Raw genomic sequence first — 17,861 nt, 5'->3', positions numbered from 1 at the left:
TATCATGGGGGCTTGCACCTAGAATCCCCACCATACTTTGTGGGTGCTCTTCCTGACTAGCTCCTTCAGGACATGCCAACAGCAGCCCACCACCCATGTCCCCCAGAGAGATGCTAAGAAGAACCAAAACAGCTAACTTTTGCCATTCCCCACCTTTGTTCAGACAGGCAGGGGCTGGGAGCCCTTTGGGTTGAGCTGGGCCTCTCCTACCTCCCGCTTCTGGAGAGCTGGAGAAACCTCCCCTCTCCTCCTGGCCCAGGGACCCCTTTGGAATCTTGCGTTGCCACTTCCCTCTCCCCCAGTTCACAACATTCTAGCCCCACCTACGTGCCACTTCTGATTGGCCAGGGTGGAGAATGCCGCTCCTGGATTGGCTTTCCCCAGCTGTCTGTCCCGGGCTTGGCAGGACCCACCCAGGCGCCGAATAGAACTTTGCCATTTGCACAGGAGGACAAAGGTATCTCGGGCGCCGGAGCGAGCAGAAGACAAAAGACCAGGTAAGGCCAGGCTGCAATTGTAGTATATGGTAGCCTTGGATATACTTGGTAAGTTTGCATGTAAAATGCCAGGCTAACTCTCTACCCCAGTTCCCTGCTTGGTTGGGATCTTTGCAACTAACCGTTTCCACAGCAACCAGGAGGGAGATCAGGCAGCTCTCTTCAAGGGAGGGTCAAACTGTCGCCTGCCCCTTCAATCTCTGCTCTGGGGGTCGCTGCTGCTGCTTTGGAGGGGAGGACCTGGAGATTTGGGGCCTGTCAGATTTGCCCTGCCCCTAGTGTAGTTATTTACACCAGTAGTGCAATGTGGGTGTGAAACGCGACCAAGTCAGAATGTCTGTCTTTTGCACTAGTGTAAAAACTACACAAATTGCAGGGGAAAGGAAGAATCGGGCCCCTGCTTTTGACTGTTTATCCCTGGTCTCTCCAAGACCATCTCCAAACTGAGAGGGCAGCAAGGCTGAAAAGTACCCCATTAAGGTTACCCTTTTCTCATCCCTTCCCTGTGTGTCTGTGTGTGTGAGAGAGACTTTTTAAGATCTGTGGGGAGACCAGCGCTAACAAGACCTGCAATCACACACACAGACACCAATTACTTTGCTTTATGTGTATTCTTTTTGATCCCTATGGTCTGTGCATTTTTTTTTTTCCTTCCTACCCTGTAAGCTCTTCACGGGCAGACACATCTTCCTATGTCTGTGCAGTGCCCATTATATTTTGGATGCAACCATAATAGAAATTAGAAGAAGGGGCATGTGCTTTGCGGAAGCCTGCTACTGGTAGTGAAGATGCTCCTGGAAGTTCAATTAATTCTTGGTATGATTGATTAGTGCTGCAGTTCTTGAACTGTGGCCCATGGGCCACTAGCAGCCTGCAGAAGAAAACATTTTGAGAACCAAGTAATGGGGAACTGGGAGGCAATCCATGGGAGGGTTGATCTCTTATGAAGTGGGGCTATAGGCAAATAACTGACTTATTGAGTTCTGTTTACCTCTAATGTTAACACAGACTTTGTGGCTATCCAAGGGAGGTCAGCAATCCAATGACTAAGAGAAACTGATGAGTTAAACCTTAGGGTCTCTCTCCAGTTTCCAGGACCTTGAGACCTGCCTGTAACTTTTCTATAGTGGAGACCATCTGTCAGAGGCATGATAAAGACATTCAGTATTTCTGCAGTAGGATAATAGCAGAAAAATGGTGGTAGCTGTATATGCCTAGAGTTGGTGCTTTAGGCATAACCTTCCAAGGGAAGAAAAAGCAACTAATAACACAAGGCTCTGCTAGAAACCTTACAGGGAATCCAACTATACTAATTATTAAGCACTGACAACATGCTCTGTGCTGCACAAGATACACATAGAGTCCCTGACCTAAAAGATTTCAGAGTAAACAAGATAGACAGTAGAATGAGAAGCCCAGAGCACAGTCTGACTCTCAACTCAACCCATACGGGTAGTTTATCTGAGGCCCCCTGGAGAGCCGTGAGCTGGTTTCAGGGGGTCCAGATTAAACCAGAAAGCAGGGCTGGTGTTAGAGTCACTGGAGCCCAGGGAAGAACGCCGAAGCCTGAGCCCCACTGCCTAGGGCCAAAGTTGAAGCCCGAACCCTGCCGCATGGGGATGAAGCTAACTTAGCTTTGCGGAGCCCCCTGTGACGTGGAGCCTTGGACAGTTGCCCTGCTTGCTATCCCCTAATGCTGGCCCTGGCTTTTAATCTACTGGATATGCAGAAAAACACTTTTTGTGGCACAGGTGGGCCATGGAGTTTTTATAGCATGGAGCGGGAGGGGGACTCAGAAAGGAAAAAGTTGAGAACCCCTCGTTTACATCATGCACAGCCTCACACCATGTTACCAAACTCCTTGGACCAACGTTTTCAAAGGCAGCCAGTGACATTTATGTTTTGTGGGTGCATCAATCTTGGGGGGCCTCTTGGGTCTGATTGTCAGAAAAGCTGTGGAGCCCCCATCTCCCACCAATTCTGAAACTTAGGGCCCAAGGTGTTTCAAGCTAGGAATCACTGGCCACCCCGGAAAGTGTTGGGCCTCTTCTTCTGATCACAACGCACTTAACAACCAGCTCCCCTAGGTGTAAAGTGCTGTCCGCGCGCGTTCCGGAGAGGGAGTCTGAGGCACAGTGTTGCTTAGTCGCCCAGCAAGTCAGTGGTAGAACTGGGATGGGAACCCAGGACACTTGACTGAATCAGGTGCTTTAACCACAAGACCACACACCCATTCGCATTCTTTCTAGTGTTCCTTCCTCCAATCCAAACTATTAACGCTAGCTGCCTCTCGTAAAGAGTCATTAGCTATCCAGGTTTCAGAGGAGCAGCCGTGTTAGTCTGTATCCGCAAAAAGAAAAGGAAGACTTGGGGCACCTTAGAGACTAACAAATTTATTTGAGCATAAGCTTTCGTGAGCTACAGCTCACTTCATCGGATGCATGCAGTGGAAAATACAGTGGAGAGATTTATATACATAGAGAACATGAGACAATGGGTGTTACCATACACACTGTAACGAGAGTGATCACTTAAAGTGAGGTTTCAGAGTAACAGCCGTGTTAGTCTGTATTTGCAAAAAGAAAAGGAATACTTGTGGCACCTTAGAGACTAACCAGTTTATTTGAGCATAAACTTTCGTGAGCTACATCCGATGAAGTGAGCTGTAGCTCACGAAAGCTTATGCTCAAATAAATTGGTTAGTCTCTAAGGTGCCACTTAAGGTGAGCTATTACCAGTCGGGGGGGAACCTTTTGTAGTGTTAGCACCCATTGTTTCATGGTCTCTGTGTATATAAATCTCCCCACTGTATTTTCCACTGCATGCGTCCGATGAACTGAGCTGTAGCTCACAAAAGCTTATGCTCAAATAAATTTGTTAGTCTCTAAGGTGCCACAAGTCCTCCTTTTCTATTAGCTATCCAGTCTGCCTAGTTTCCTAGTTCCTATTGATCAATCAGTCCTTGCCTGTTGGAGGAGAGAGGCTGGACTTCACAGATTACTTGAATGCGGGAAGCAGATTTCCAGCCGGATGAGATCCCAGGTTCCTATTTGCATAAGAATGTAGCAAATAAAGCTGACTTAACCAACGGCAAATATGAGCAGAGCCTGTTTCCACATGTAGGTGAAAACTACTTTGCACTCAAGCCATCTCCTGGCTCACACAAGCAATTCCCAGACAGGCGGATAAAGCAATGGTCCGTACCTTGATAAGCAGAACCTCCTGTGCTCTTGAGCAAACATCTGGCCGATCCTCTGCAGACAGCAATGTCCAGAATGTGCTGAACTGGGAAAGCATGCTGGGGTATTCCACAAGGGCAGTCTGGTCTGTCTGAAAGAGGCCCTCCTCCAGGTAGGATCAAACACTTTTGTTGCAACAGTAAGTCATTTCAAAGGGGTGCACAGGCTGCTGGTCTCCGCAGCCAGATGGAAGTTTCAATCACTGAGCACTATTGAGCTAGACAAGCAAAAAAAAAAAAGGTCTTGAGATACCAGTGGCCTGATCTTTTTCCCTCCCTAGTGGTGCTGAGCACCTGCAACATCCACCGATGTCAATGAGAGTGTGGGGCTGCTCAGCACCTCTGAAAAACCAGGCCGCAGGATTACAAGGGCCTGCCGCAGATACTGAAAAACCAGGCCGCAGATACTGGCACTGTAGCAAGGGCTGGTCCCACCTACGCAGGCACGTCAAATCATGTTTTAACACACTCATGCCCTAAGCACTGTGTCACTCACGCATTGAAAACTGTACCAAAAACAGGCCTGTAGTGTCTAGTTTAACACCAGCAGATCTCCTTTAGCTCCAAAGGAGCTGATCCTGATTTCCACCAGCGAGAGTGAGTGGAAACTCAGGCCCTTGGTTTTTCTCAGGCTGCCCAAGGAGTGAGGTGTTCTGTCCTGGCTTGTTGACACGCTAATTAGGAGACAATCTTACGGTGCAAGATTTTACCCCTAGATTAACCCGGACTCCAAGGCCAGTGAGATATAGTGCAAAAACAAAGTGCATTTTCAGACTGGAAATGACAACTGTGGGCAGGAGCTGCCCTACATGGTGTTGCATCATCTGTGCACTCTGTGTGTGTGTGTATGGGGGGGGGTCCCTTTGACAAATGCTGCAGGCTGACTCAGCCAAGCCTTTAACAACAAACCAGTCTCCTGAAAGCGTAAGAGGAACAACCACTGGTTGCTAGCGTGTCCTGTGAGCAGCCTATTGATTCCGGATACTGGGTCTCCACCACTCCCAGGCCCTGCCTACATTAGGGAAACTTTCTACAAATTTCCCAGGCTGCCTAACACTGAGGTTTGTCTTCACAGCAACGTTAGCCCGGGCTTTCATGCGGGTGTTGCCCCTAACCCCACTCCCGTCCACACACAATCTTCTAATCCGAGTGGGGTGTTATTTTCAACCCAGGCAAGCTGGCCTGCCTGGGTGGTGGTGGGTTAGAGCCTGGGTGCTGCTTTCCCTAGGGCTGGTGACTAGCCACTTTGCAGTGAGGATGCGGGATAAACCACATGAGTGCCGACCATCCTCCGGCACCTTCCCACCATTCCCCCCTCCGTGTGCCCAGAAGGACAGACAAGTTCTCCCACAATTCACTGGGAAAGCATCCTAGAGCGGCTCAGCTCAGTGGGGCACAAAGACCCATGCACACGGGACAGCACAGCGCCAGGGAGGAGGACACAGGAACGGGGCTGGGCTTTGCTGTGGTGCTGGGGTAGTGCCAATCACCAGGGCCAGCTCAGCAGTGCAGGCAGACCCTGATGCCATTTCCCCAGGGTAGGTGTTGTTTAGATTGTGGCAGTGCCTAGTGGGCCCCCTATTCAGGCACCCTCTTGCGCAAGGTGCTGTACCCACATAAACGGAAAGCCCCACAGGGCTTACCAAGCAGCGCTGGCTGGGGCGGGTGGAGACAGCTCACCAGATGCTGCCACCAGTGTTAACACTCTTATTATTTGTATGGTGGTGGGGCCGAACCGGGCCCAGTTCAGGATCAAGGCCCCGATGGTGTCAGATGTTGTACGTACACAAAACACAGTCTCTAGCCCAATGGCCTCACCATGCCATGTAACTTGGCTCAGAGCCAGTCTAACTATGTGTGTTAGACTTAAATACCATAGCCCAGGGGCATGCACCGGGGGGGAGGTGGGCAAGCAGGGGCACAGGCCCCCCCCCAATCAGCGGGGGCACAGAACTCCTCTGACCCCGGGGCTGCTGGAGAAGGTGGGGAGAGCCAGCTCCTCCAGCCACGGTGGGAGCAGGGAGACAGCTTCTCCAGCCACAGGGGGCACAGAAAGTACTCCTCCAAAAGCAGCCAAATCGTTATTCCTGTGCCTGCCGCTGCCACAGCCCGCGTCCCCCCAACAGCCCAGTCTACAAGCTCCAGGGTCCCAGTTCAGGGCAGCACTTAAGCACACTTGAGTCACCTTGACTTCAATGAGACTTAAGGATGAATCTAATTTGACAATGTGCCCTTAAGTACCCTCCTGAACTGGGGCCTTGGTGCTCTGACAGTTGGTTACACACTGCTGCAATGGTTGCCATAAAACATCAACCAATAACAAGCAGGTAGCTGGCTGGTAAAGACTGCTGATAGTGATATCGTGTATCTTCTTCAGTCTCCCCTAGCTGTGTGCATAGCTAGCCTATCCGAACACATGCTGTCTTCAAGGATTCCCTTGTCCTTCTTTCCTCAGCTTCTTCCTACTGCTTACATCCAGTGGTGCACCTTGCCCTGAATTTGATTGTAAGCTCTTCAGGGCAGGGACCATCTGTCTACCCTGTAGGGTAGGTGCTACTGCAACAGAAGAACACATCACCCCGCCCCTCCCCCCCCCACAAAATTCTAAGACTTCCAAAGTTGCTATTGCTGGTGGAGCTGAACAGTGATGGGACATGTGAAAAAGAATCCCTAGTGTAGGCAGAGCTGCAGCGAGAGAGACTCCAAGATCAGCGGCCTTGCAGAGGACTGTGTTGAATGAGCCTTGACACAAAGATGGCAGTCACCGTTACTAGTTCATAAAATTGTTGATGGTGGAAGTGCCTGCCACTGTGTCAGCATCTCTGTTCGGCGATTGGCCCTTGTGTCTCTCTCTCATGGGAATTAAGGTTTTGCCAGGGTGCTCTGAGATGCTACATCCTGTTGGGAAATAGACCGAGACATGGGGAAACCCATCTTAACGTCAGAATTCGTGGGGGAAATCTGAGCTTTTCAAAGCTGTTGTTAAGCAAGTTCAGTTGTCTTAAAAATAGAACTTCAAATACCATTGTCATAATGTGACAATGAGCTAACCAGGGTCCCAAAATAAGAACTCTGAAAACCTGCCTTCCCCACTCATTCCATGGCTACAATGGAATTTCTCTTTTGCAACAGTCACTGTCAAGATGGCATATTAGATTGTTAACTCTCGTCTTTACAGTTAGGCTTGGAAGGATTCTTATTTTTATCAGCAAATGTCGATAAACGTCAATTCCACCGTACACACCCAAACCCATGAAAACATATTTCCATCAAGGATGATCACAATTTACAGATTGGCAAAATAAGAAAAATGCCACTTGAGAATGTCTGAGTTTGATTTAAGGCTACTGACTTTGTATAGCTTGACATGTGATGTTGCCAGTGTGCGTTTGAACGGTTATAAGGCTTTAACTTTTTGAAGCTCAGTGTCTGCTGTCATTAAATAATTCTTGTCTGAACCCCCCTAATTTCCCACAACTGTGAAAATTTAAATTGGTAAAAATAAAAAAGGCTTAAAAATAAAAATCTATATTATCCATCAAAATTCTAAAAAAAATATATACCTCAAATTCTGGCAAGCTTAATTATAGCAAGATGAGAGACAACGTGCTGTGACACAAGCCATCATCTTCTGCAGGGTGCACGCTTTTATTCAGGTTTCAGAGTAGCAGCCGTGTTAGTCTGTATCCACAAGAAGAACAGGAGGACTTGTGTTGTTAGTCTCTAAGGTCCCACAAGTAGCTTTTATTCAAGCATCCTAGACTTTATAGCTGCAGAGAGGACATTCAGAACATGCGGCTGATGCCTGAGGGTCTCTGTCTTCTAGACAGATATAGCAGGCCTAATATGAGTAAGAACTGCGCCAGTTCATCTCACTGGGGCGCTAACTCTGATGTCTAAGAAATTAATGTATCCACGCAATTTCAGTGCTGCTTATTTTAGTAGGAACATCCAGCTGACTTGGGATGGTGGAAGGAGGCTGGGTACATTGATATTGCTTCCCTCCTACATGCACATTCTGATCCCTGGTAAAGATTCACATTAACACATGAAATCTCTATGACTAGATGGAGCTATTAGAATATCTTCACATTCGTCTTGTAAGGAATAGGAAGAGGAGCTCTGAAGTTCCTAAGATGTGGTGGACAATAATCCAAGTGCATGTGGCATTATACTGTCCACCAGCTGTTACCGGTAATATCAGAAGGCTAACTCATAATGTTGTAACTGTTCTTTTTCTCTCCTTTCAGTTGCATCCAACTTCACAATGGCATCTGAAAACAAGGCCACGAATACTGGCCCTCCAAAGGCTGAAGACGAGCAGCAAGCGGTAGGTAAATCACGGGAAGCTATTATTATAAAGTGTAATCCTCAGTTCACCTGCCAACAGGTGCTTCAGCGCGCTAACTTATGCCAGCATCCCAACATCCAGGCAAGAGAGGAGTCTAGCCACACACACTGCTTTGAGGCTCTAGTTTAATATGGAGACTGCAGTTTCCTCTTGCCTGGGAGAGGGCGGTAACTTCATGTGTGGGGGGAGTTCCATAAGGCTGAAATTTGGGAGAACGATCTGCCGTGGGTTCCAGTGCTAAATCCAGGGAGGGTGATGTTTAATCAATACGTGACTGACAAGAAGCATGGTCCTGAGTTCTAATCCCCGCTCTGTCACTGACTCCTGGTGTGGCCCTGAGAATCATAGAATATTAGGGTTGGAAGAGACCTCAGGAGGTCATCTACTCCAACCCCCTGCTCAAAGCAGGACCAACACCAACTAAATCATCCCAGCCAGGGCTTTGTCAAGCCGGGCCTTAAAAACCTCTAAGGATGGAGATTCTATCACCACCCTAGGTAACCCATTCCAGTGCTTCACCACCCTCCTAGTGAAATAGTGTTTCCTAATATCCAACCTAGACCTCCTCCACTGTAACTTGAGACCATTGCTTCTTGTTCTGTCATCTGCCACCACTGAGAACAGCTCCATCCTCTTTGGAACCCCCCTTCAGGTAGTTGAAGGCTGCTATCAAATCCCCCCTCATTCTTCTCTTCTGCAGACTAAATAAGCTCAGTTCCCTCAGCCTCTGCTCGTAAGTCACGTGCCCCAGCCCCCTAATCATTTTTGTTGCCCTCCGCTGGACTCTCTCCAATTTGTCCACATCCCTTCTGTAGTGGGGGGACCAAAACTGGATGCAGTACTCCAGGTGTGGCCTCACCAGTGCCAAACAGAGGGGAATAATCACTTTCCTCGATCTGCTGGCAACGCTCCTACTAATACAGCCCAATATGCCATTGGCCTTCTTGGCAACAAAGGCACACTGCTGACTCATATCCAGGTCCCTTCACCTCTCTGTCACTGCACTTGAGCAGAAAGAGGACAGAGTGGTTTCCATAAAGAGCCTCTCTGGGAATACGCATGGCTCAGACTACAGTTTATATTCACCCACCAGCGACAGGATCTGCCGCTAATGTCACTTCTTCTTTCCAGAACATAGTGAACAGGATGGCCAGCTTGCCCTTTGTCAGCTCTGCCTACAACCTGGTCTCCTCTGCTTACAGCTACACCAAGGGGACACATCCATACGTCAGCAACGTCTGCAACGTGGCAGAGATCGTGGCTGCCATGGCAGTGGGCAGCGCAGTTGGTGGCATGCAGCCAATTCTCAGCCACCTGGAACCTCAGAGTGAGTAAACACCAAGACAGGTGATTCCTACCTTGTGCGGAGGTGTGAGAACCCTCATGGGACATCTCAGACTACACTGCGTGGCAGCAGAGCAAGAGGGCTCAGGACACAGACCAGCAGGGAAGACTTGTTTAACAGGATTAGATAGCTTTCTCATTCTCCCAGTCCAGCACTTTAGTCCCATGGCGTGAACGCCCCAGCTGCTGAGAGTATTAGCGATGAGGTTACAGTCTGTTTGTGATGCCCAATATGGGTCATGAAAAGAAAAAACAGCTTCGGGTTTAACACCTTCCTACTGTAAGTGCTCCTAAACTAGCATCTGAGTTATTTCCAAGTCATACAGGGATATTATAAAGAATAGCCAACAAGGATTTGTGAAGAACAAATCATGCCAAGGCAACCTTATTTCCTTCTTTGATGGGGTTACTGGCCTAGTGGATGGGGAGAAGCTGTAGGACTGATATATTGTGATTTTTAGTAAGGCTTTTGACACAATCCCACATGATGTTCTCGTAAGCAAAGTAGGGAACTGTGGACTAGATGAAATTATTACAAGGTGGGTGCAGAACTTGTTGAAAGATCATACTCAAAGAGTAGTTATCAATGGTCAAACTGGGAGGGCGTATCTAGTGGTCAGTCCTGGGTACCGTACTATTCAATATTGTCATTAATGATGTGGAGAATGGAAATTATGCTTATAAAATTTGTGGATGACACCAAGCTGGGAGGGGTTGCAAGCAATTTGGAGGACAGGAGTAGAATTTAAAACCACCGTGACAAATTAGAGAATTGCTCTGAAATCAACAAGATGCAATTCAATAAAGACAAGTGCAAAGTACTACACTGAAGAAGGAAATTCAAATGCAAAACTACAAAATGAGGGATAACAGGCTAGGCAGTAGCACTGCTGAAAAGGATCTGAGGGTGATAGTGGATCACAAATTGAATGTGAATTGACATTGTGATGCAGTTGCAAAAATGTCTAATATTGTTCTGGGGTGTATTAATAGGAGTGTCATAAGTTAGACACGGGAAGTAATTGTCCTGCTGTACCCCGCACTGGTGTAGCCTCAGGTGGATATTGTGTCCAATTCTGAGAGTCACACTTTAGGAAAGATGTGGACAAATTGGAGAGAATCCAGAGGGGAGCAAAAAAAAGTGATAAAAGGCTTAGAAAACCTGACCTCTGAGGAAAGGTTAACAAAACTGGCCATGTTTAGTCTTGAGAAAAGAAGACGGAGGGGGAACATGATAAGTCTTCTGTTATAAAGAGGATGGTGATCAATTGTTCTCCATGTCCACTGAAGGCAGGACAAGAAGTCATGTGTTTAATCTGTAGCAAGGGAGAATTAGGTTAGATATTAGGAAAAACTTTTGAACTATACGAGTAGTTAAGCTCTGGAACAGGCTCCCAAGGGAGGTTGTGAAATCCCCGTCAATGGAGGTTTTAAGAACAGGTTGGACAAACCGCTGTCAGGGTTGGTCAAGGTTTACTTGGTCCTGCCTAAGCGCAGGGGACGAGACTTGATGACCTCTCGAGGTCCCTTCCAGCCCTACATTTCTATGATTCTATCTTTTCTCACAGCTGTATTTCCCATCCACCTTAGCTAACTCTTTCCAACAATTGCTGGGCTTGCTTGGCACAGACCCCAAGGAACCAACAGTTCCTCCATTTAACTTCTTTGCTTAACCAAAGCACTGCTGACTCCTCCACCCTGCTGCCCCATGTATTCAGCCAGATCCTGAGCCCAGTGAAATTAATGGAAGATTTTGCCATTGACTCCAGTGAGACTGGAATCTAGCCCTTTGCAGCCACTCTGCTCTCTAACCTGCTTGACATGTTTGCCCTCCAGATCTTGGGAAACCGTGTATTTCACCCAGGGGAGTACTGGAGCCTATTAAATGGGAGTCCGTGCTGCCTACTGCTCACTATTCCATTCTTGGGCAAGAGGGGCTGTTTAGTCTTTTTTGCCCCATAGCTTGAGGCTTTCTTCCTACCCTCCAACCTTCTGGTGGAGGACCAAACAGGATTCCTTCCTCCCAGTTAATATGGCTCCCAAGTGGCTGCAACTGAGTAATAAAGATACCCCCTCTGATGGAGAAGTGTACTACTTCCTGCCATTACAGGGAGTCGGGTTCCCAAAGGGCATGACCGCAAGGCTGCTCGAATCAGGCCGGCTGTGTTGCCTTTGTGCTGGTTCCCTCTGCCTGGCCTTGCCACTGCGAGCAGGAGTCAAACAGAAACAGATTCAAAGAACTAAGTCTGTGCATCTCCCGCTCTCTAGTCACATCGGTAAACGAGTACGCCTGCAAGGGACTGGACAAACTGGAGGAGAGCCTGCCCTTCCTTCACCAACCAACGGAGAAGGTATCCAGCATCCTCCCCCAGGAGGGGAAGTTACAACTTGCTCGAGGGCCAGTGCTATGGAGAGGGAGGCGTAGGCCTGCCCTAGGGAAACAGATGGGTTGCAGCGCTTAGTCGAGAGGGAGCGACGGTGCAGTGTGAACCCTGATTGAAGAGACATTTGCTTTGCAGATGTTTGGGCTAGAAAAGGAGCTGCCCGCTGACAGAGAGGCTAAGGGCCAGATCCTTGGCAGGTGTAAGTGGCGCTGATGTCATGGAGCTACACCAATTCATGCTGCCTGTTGGCCCTACAGCTGTGGGAACTAATGGATGACATTACCGAGCCATGCCACTATTTATCTAGAGAAGGGCCATTTGGGAAGGAAGGGGTATCTGGTGTCTCCCCACTGGAAAAAAACAACCTCAGTCTTTGAGTGAGTGTAAAATAATCTTTCCTCTGGCTCTCCCTTCTAGGTCATTTCAGATACCAAGCAGATGGTGTCTATTAAAGTGATGAGTGCTGTGGATGCTGCCTATGGCGCAAAGGATGTGGTGGCCAGCAGAGTGGCTGGAGCTGTAGATGTAACCAAAGATGTTGTCCAGGACAGCGTTGAGCTGACCAAATCAGTGGTGTCCTCCACCGTCAATACTGCCAAGGAAGCTGCCTATGGTGCCAAGGACATTGTGACCAACAGGGTCACCGAAGCAGTGGACCTGACCAGAGGGACTGTCCAGGACAGCGTTGAGCTGACCAAATCAGTGGTGTCCTCCACCGTCAATACTGCCAAGGAAGCTGCCTGTGGTGCCAAGGACATTGTGACCAACAGAATGACCGAAGCAGTGGACCTGACCAGAGGGACTGTCCAGGACAGCGTTGAGCTGACCAAATCAGTGGTGTCCTCCACCGTCAATACTGCCAAGGAAGCTGCTTGTGGTGCAAAGGACATTGTGACCAGCAAAGTGAATACAGTTGTCGGGCGGAGCAGAGAGGCTGTCCAGGACGGCATGGAGATGACCAGTTCCGTGGTGACCAACAGCCTGAATAAAGCCAAGGCAGCGGGCCAGCTGGTAGCAAGTGGAGTGGATGCTGTTCTGGAGAAATCAGAGGTGCTGGTGGACCATTACCTCCCCATGACAAATGAGGAACTGGGTGAGAAAGTGCTTAGACATTCTACAGCCGCGGTTCTCAACCAGGGGCACACGTACCCCTAGGGGTGCACAGAGGTCTTCCAGGGGGTACATCAACTCATCTAGGTGTTTGCCTAGTTTTACAATAGGCTACATAAAAAGCATTGGCGAAGTCAGCATAAACTAAAATTTCATACAGACAATGACTTGTTTATACTGCTCTATGTACTATATGTTGAAATGTAAATACAAGATTTATATTCCGATTGATTTATTTTATAACTATATGGTAAGAATGAGAAAGTCAGCCATTTTTCAGTACTAGTGTGATGTGACACTTTTGTACTTTTATGTCTGATTTTGTCAGCAAGTCGTTTTTAAGTGAAGTGAAACTTGGGGGTACGCAAGACAAATCAGACTCCTAAAAGGGGTACAGTAGTCTGGACAGGTTGAGAGCCACTGCTGCATAGCATGTGCTACCAATAGAAAATGCAGTCCCCGCTCCTCCATCCAAGCTCAGACACTATTGCTTCTGCTAGATGGCAGAGGCCTTCTCCTGTCTTGGACAGGTAAGTTGCGTTAGACTTGTCACCCCAATGACTTTCTCTCAACATTAGGAGCTGGCATGCGACACAGGGAAGAGGTTCCGACGTTCGCTAACTACTGTTTTGTCTTAGTTGCCTTGAAACTGGTGGGTAAAAGCAGGTGAGCTCTGTGGGGAAAGAAAAATCAGTGCATTCTTCATCCCTTCAGACAGCTGCGTCTGAGCTCTCATAATAACCATTAGTTCTTTCTTCAGTTGATCTTGAAGTGCTTTATAAAGGCGGTCAGTATCATTATCCCCATTTTACAGTTAGGAAAACAGAGGCACAGAGACCAGGAGTGGGGCCGTTAGTGTGTCGACGATCTTGTGCAATGGGCCCAAGAGGACCATCGCTGGGGGCGGGCATTCCTGCTGATAACTTGACCCTTATACGATTGTTCCCTTCAGTTGAACTTGCCATAGCCGTTGAGGGCTTCAACATGGCCTCCGTGGAAGAGCAGAAACAGCGGCAGAGTTACTTCGTGCGCCTGGGTTCCCTCTCAAACAAAGTCCGCCACCGAGCCTACCAGCACTCCCTGAACAAGCTGCGGCTTGTCAAGCAAAACATCCAGGATACTCTTTCCCAACTCCAGCTGGCAATAAACCTAGTAAGAACACCCCCTTTCCCACCCTGGCGATGCAAAGCATTCCACCGCAGTACTAAATCGCTCTGTTCCCAGGCTGCCCTCTGAGTCTCACGTCTACCTACGTTCCCATCTCTGCTTGATGTGCAGCAGCTTCCTTGGTGTGGTACTGCCTGCTTCCTGTTCTCGGACCCCACTGTGTAAGAGGGACTTGGGCATTGCAGAGCTTCTTGCTGGTCACAGGTATCTGCAATGATCATTCTTGTCTCCCTGCCAGATCGAATACATAAAACAGAGCGTTGGTCAGAAGCTTCAGGATAGCCTGGAGAAGCTTCAACAGCTGGGGATGGAGTGGAGCCGGACCCAGCCGAGAGAAAACCCAGCTAAAGATGCTTCCCAGCCAGAGGTATCTCTAGTGGGAAGTACTTACAGGGACGGATGGTGCACTAAATGCTGGTTTCACATTGTATGTCTTACCCACTACTCTCCTCTCAGCAGGTTGAGTCTCATACTCTAGCCATGGTGAGTATCATCACCCAGCAGCTGCACCCTGCCTACGTGCATCTGGTATCCAGCATCCAAGGCCTCCCCAGCAGCATCCAGGAAATGGTGCAGCAGGCCGTTAACAACATGCAGCAGCTCCACACTTCCTTTTCCAGAGCGGATTCCTTCCAGGACCTCTCCAGCAGCTCCCTGACGCAGAGCCGGGAGAAAGTGACAAAGGCCCAGGAGTCTCTGGATGCTCTACTGGAGTATGTCGCACACAACACTCCCCTCAACTGGCTCGTGGGCCCCTTCACTCCGTCAGTCAGAGTGACCCAAGAAGCAGCGGAGGAGCCGAAAGAAATTATGACAGAGATGATATCACCTGCACGGCAAGAGGTGGCTTCAGCACAGAAGAAGGTGGCTGAGGTCCGCAAGGCACCAGAGAAGGAGAAGGCTGTGGCACTGAAGGAGGAGGAGAAGATACCTAAAGCATCAAAGGAGGCAATGAAAGCACTGAAGAAGGCAGTAGAGGAGTTGACCTGGGCATCAGAGAAGATGGTGGCTGAAAAAGAAAAGGAAGATCCTTGAAATGTTCCAGCTATTGCAGCCAGCTTCCTTGGAAAGAACAGAACTTCCCTGTAGGTTTTAGTCACTCCTATACCTGCCAGACCCTTCAAAGGGCGGGTGATTGCCTCTCTGCACCTACCCCTGACACACTATCCCATGCTCAAAGCTAACATACAGTCAGCTCATCTAGCTGTATCTTGCAGGAAACTCACTAACCAAAGTGGCTTGACTGTCTGCACCTACCGCTCTTGCCTTATTTCTGAAGAACACTGTACTGAGGTGGGGGAGGGGGAATTCTCCGTGTTGGCTGTAAGAGCTGCACGTCTGTGGCAGTCCCTGCGTGGATTGCTACGCCTCGCTGAGGACAGATGTAGAGGAGAGCAGCAGTCTTGCAAAAAGTCAAGCATCAAAACTAAATGCATCCAAACTGTGGACAGCTTAACACAACAAAATGATGCCCTTAACTTTTGATACTGTTTCCTCCTGTTACTTGTTATAGCTGTCCATCATGTACACTAGAATATACTCCCTTTTTTCTGATTGTTCTGCTCCCTGCAGGGCTGAGACCATCCAAGCAGGACAGTCGGCAGCAGCTGTGGATGTCTCCAAACCTTTCTTTTGCACAGAAATAGTATCAAAGGGGGGATGGTTTTTGGTTTTTTTTTAAGTGCCAGTGTTCAATGGGACTTGTGCTCGCAACTTATTCAGTACTTTTAAAAATCCCACTCAGAAAACTAACTCTGTGCATATCAGATTCACCCCAGGTCCCAAGCACTCTGCAGCCACTGAAAACAAAGGCTAACGGCAGTTTTTCCAGGAGTTGCTCAGGTGGATCCAACATTGCCATTGTGGTGGGATTAATTGAGCTATAAAGTGGGAAGGATTGGTGCTGGTGTCTCTTGGTGACCAACTCCTAGTGACTCCTTTACTGCTGATGCTTATTCCAATAGTCCCTCCAGAAACAAAGTGCTGAGCTTGAATTTATGGAGAAATGGCAACATGGTCTTTAAAATAAATCTCAATTGCTTTCAAACCACGAGAACCGTTTGCAGTGTGTGTGTGTCTCTCTCTCGGCATATTTAAATCTGAAGGTGAAGCACTTCTGATTAGAAAAACAGAGGGCAACCCAGAGCATCCTCTTCTCACCCTATCAAGAGTCTGGAGGAGCTCTGCTTTTAGTTCTTTCGAAGGAATCAAGCCATCTTCTCTAGGTAATGCTGACTTTACTTTTGGTCTTTCACGACCGGTTCCTTCCTGAATTCTTTCCCAAAAGCTGCCCCAGGCACATCTCAAACTCTACCTCCAACTTCTAGTGAAAGCATCCTCTACTCCACTGCTCCTGTGTGTTTTGCCCTGGCCACTCTGCACAGGGGACCCTCACGGTCAGTTCCAGCTCCGCCCATGACATTAACGTGGTCACCTTCATCTCTTAGCCCTAGTTCCCATGCCTGTCAGCTGCAAACCACACCGCAATGTATTTCTTACTCTAACGATGCACCTCAGTCCCTTCAATTCTCTGCTTGTGGCACATAATAGTTTAGTCCCCTGAGGGCTGCACTATTTTGGGCTAATTCTGGTTGTTGGGCTTGGTGTGCAGGTGCTGGTTGGGGGTTGATGGACTGGGAGATATGGGTCAGTAATTTGAAGGTCCCTTCTAGCCTTAAACTCTACAACTAATGTCTTAAGGACTGAAGTCCACCTCTTGATTAAATATATATACAGTCGAACCTCAGAGTTATGAACACCAGAGTTACCACAAACTCTCATTTGGAACCGGAAGTACACACTCAGAGACACCAAAAAAAGCAAATGCAGGACAGTGCCGTGTTAAATGTAAACTACTAAAAAAAATTAAGGGAACGTTTAAAAAAAGATTTGAGAAGGTAAGGAAACTGTTTCTGTGCTCGTTACCTTTAAGATGGTTAAAAGCAGCGGTTTTTTGTCTGCATCGCCGAGTTTCAAAGCTGTATTAAGTCAAGGTTCAGTTGTCAACTTTTGAAAGAACCACCCGAATGTTTTGTTCCGAGTTAGGTACAACCTCCCTTCCCCCAGGGGTTCCTGACTCTGGGGTTCCACTGTACCCACACATCCTGTTTGGAACCCCGGGGGAGGCCCACCACCTCCTGCAGGGTACCTGGTGCCCTGGCCGCACGGAGCCCTCAGGGTAGCAGCCGGATGCTGAGAAGGGGAGTGGAGCAGGTTCTGTGGTCCCCAGCGACCTGGGAGCCTTGTCCCAGGAAAAGAGCAGGCTGCAGGTTACCTTAACCCTTCTCTGCGCTTGGCACGGAAACCGCCACAATTGCTGCCCGACCCTCAGCTTGCCAGAGCCAAACCTGGCGCCCCGGGAGAAGGTGAGAGTTACTCGTGGCAAGCGCGCCCCCTGCCTTTGGCTGGCGGGAACAGTGGGGCCTCACCTTGGACTTGACGGCGCATCCGTCCAGCCCTCTGGCTGGTGCGGGGGGGAGAAGGGGGATCCCCCATCGGAGCGCATGAGCCCCTTCCCCGAGGTTGCACGTGGAAGGGCTCTGGATTGAATTCCCTTGAGCAGCCCTGGCCTGCTTAGGAGGGGGGCATGGGAGGCGGAGAGTCCTCTGAAGAACTTCTCCAGCTTCCCTCTCCTGCTGGGAGCCAGTTTCCCGCACAGCTCCCCGCGCTGGGGCAGGGATTCCCCCAGAGCTCCCCGCGCCTCTAGCTGGCGCAGGGATTCCCCCAGAGCTCTCCCGCTGGGAGAGAGCCACGTCCACTCACCTCCCTTT

At 49.0% G+C, this 17,861-nt stretch overlaps 1 protein-coding gene across 5 annotated transcripts; it reads left to right on the top strand.

Moving 5' to 3' along the window:
- The first annotated feature begins 392 nt into the window (after positions 1 to 392).
- On the top strand, positions 393 to 16,144 carry LOC102937615 (perilipin-3). 5 transcript variants are annotated; one of them, XM_037885853.2, is made up of 8 exons: positions 393 to 497; positions 7,986 to 8,065; positions 9,218 to 9,413; positions 11,699 to 11,781; positions 12,232 to 12,907; positions 13,877 to 14,076; positions 14,330 to 14,458; positions 14,548 to 16,144. In XM_037885853.2, the coding sequence occupies exons 2-8, from the start codon at positions 8,003 to 8,005 to the stop codon at positions 15,124 to 15,126; spliced, it is 1,926 nt and encodes a 641-aa protein (XP_037741781.1). In that variant the 5' UTR covers positions 393 to 497; positions 7,986 to 8,002; the 3' UTR covers positions 15,127 to 16,144. The 5 variants fall into 5 exon arrangements, with proteins under 5 accessions (XP_037741781.1, XP_037741783.1, XP_043391568.1 ...); XM_037885855.2 differs by having other exon boundaries at positions 402 to 497; positions 14,551 to 16,144; XM_043535633.1 differs by having other exon boundaries at positions 402 to 497; positions 13,739 to 14,076; positions 14,551 to 16,144.
- The last annotated feature ends 1,717 nt before the right edge of the window (positions 16,145 to 17,861 follow it).

This window comes from Chelonia mydas, chromosome 25, assembly GCF_015237465.2.
Source record: "Chelonia mydas isolate rCheMyd1 chromosome 25, rCheMyd1.pri.v2, whole genome shotgun sequence".
NCBI classification, from domain to species: domain Eukaryota; kingdom Metazoa; phylum Chordata; order Testudines; family Cheloniidae; genus Chelonia; species Chelonia mydas.
The sequence above is the reverse complement of the archived record's forward strand: the minus strand, read 5'-3'. Positions and strand labels throughout refer to the sequence as shown.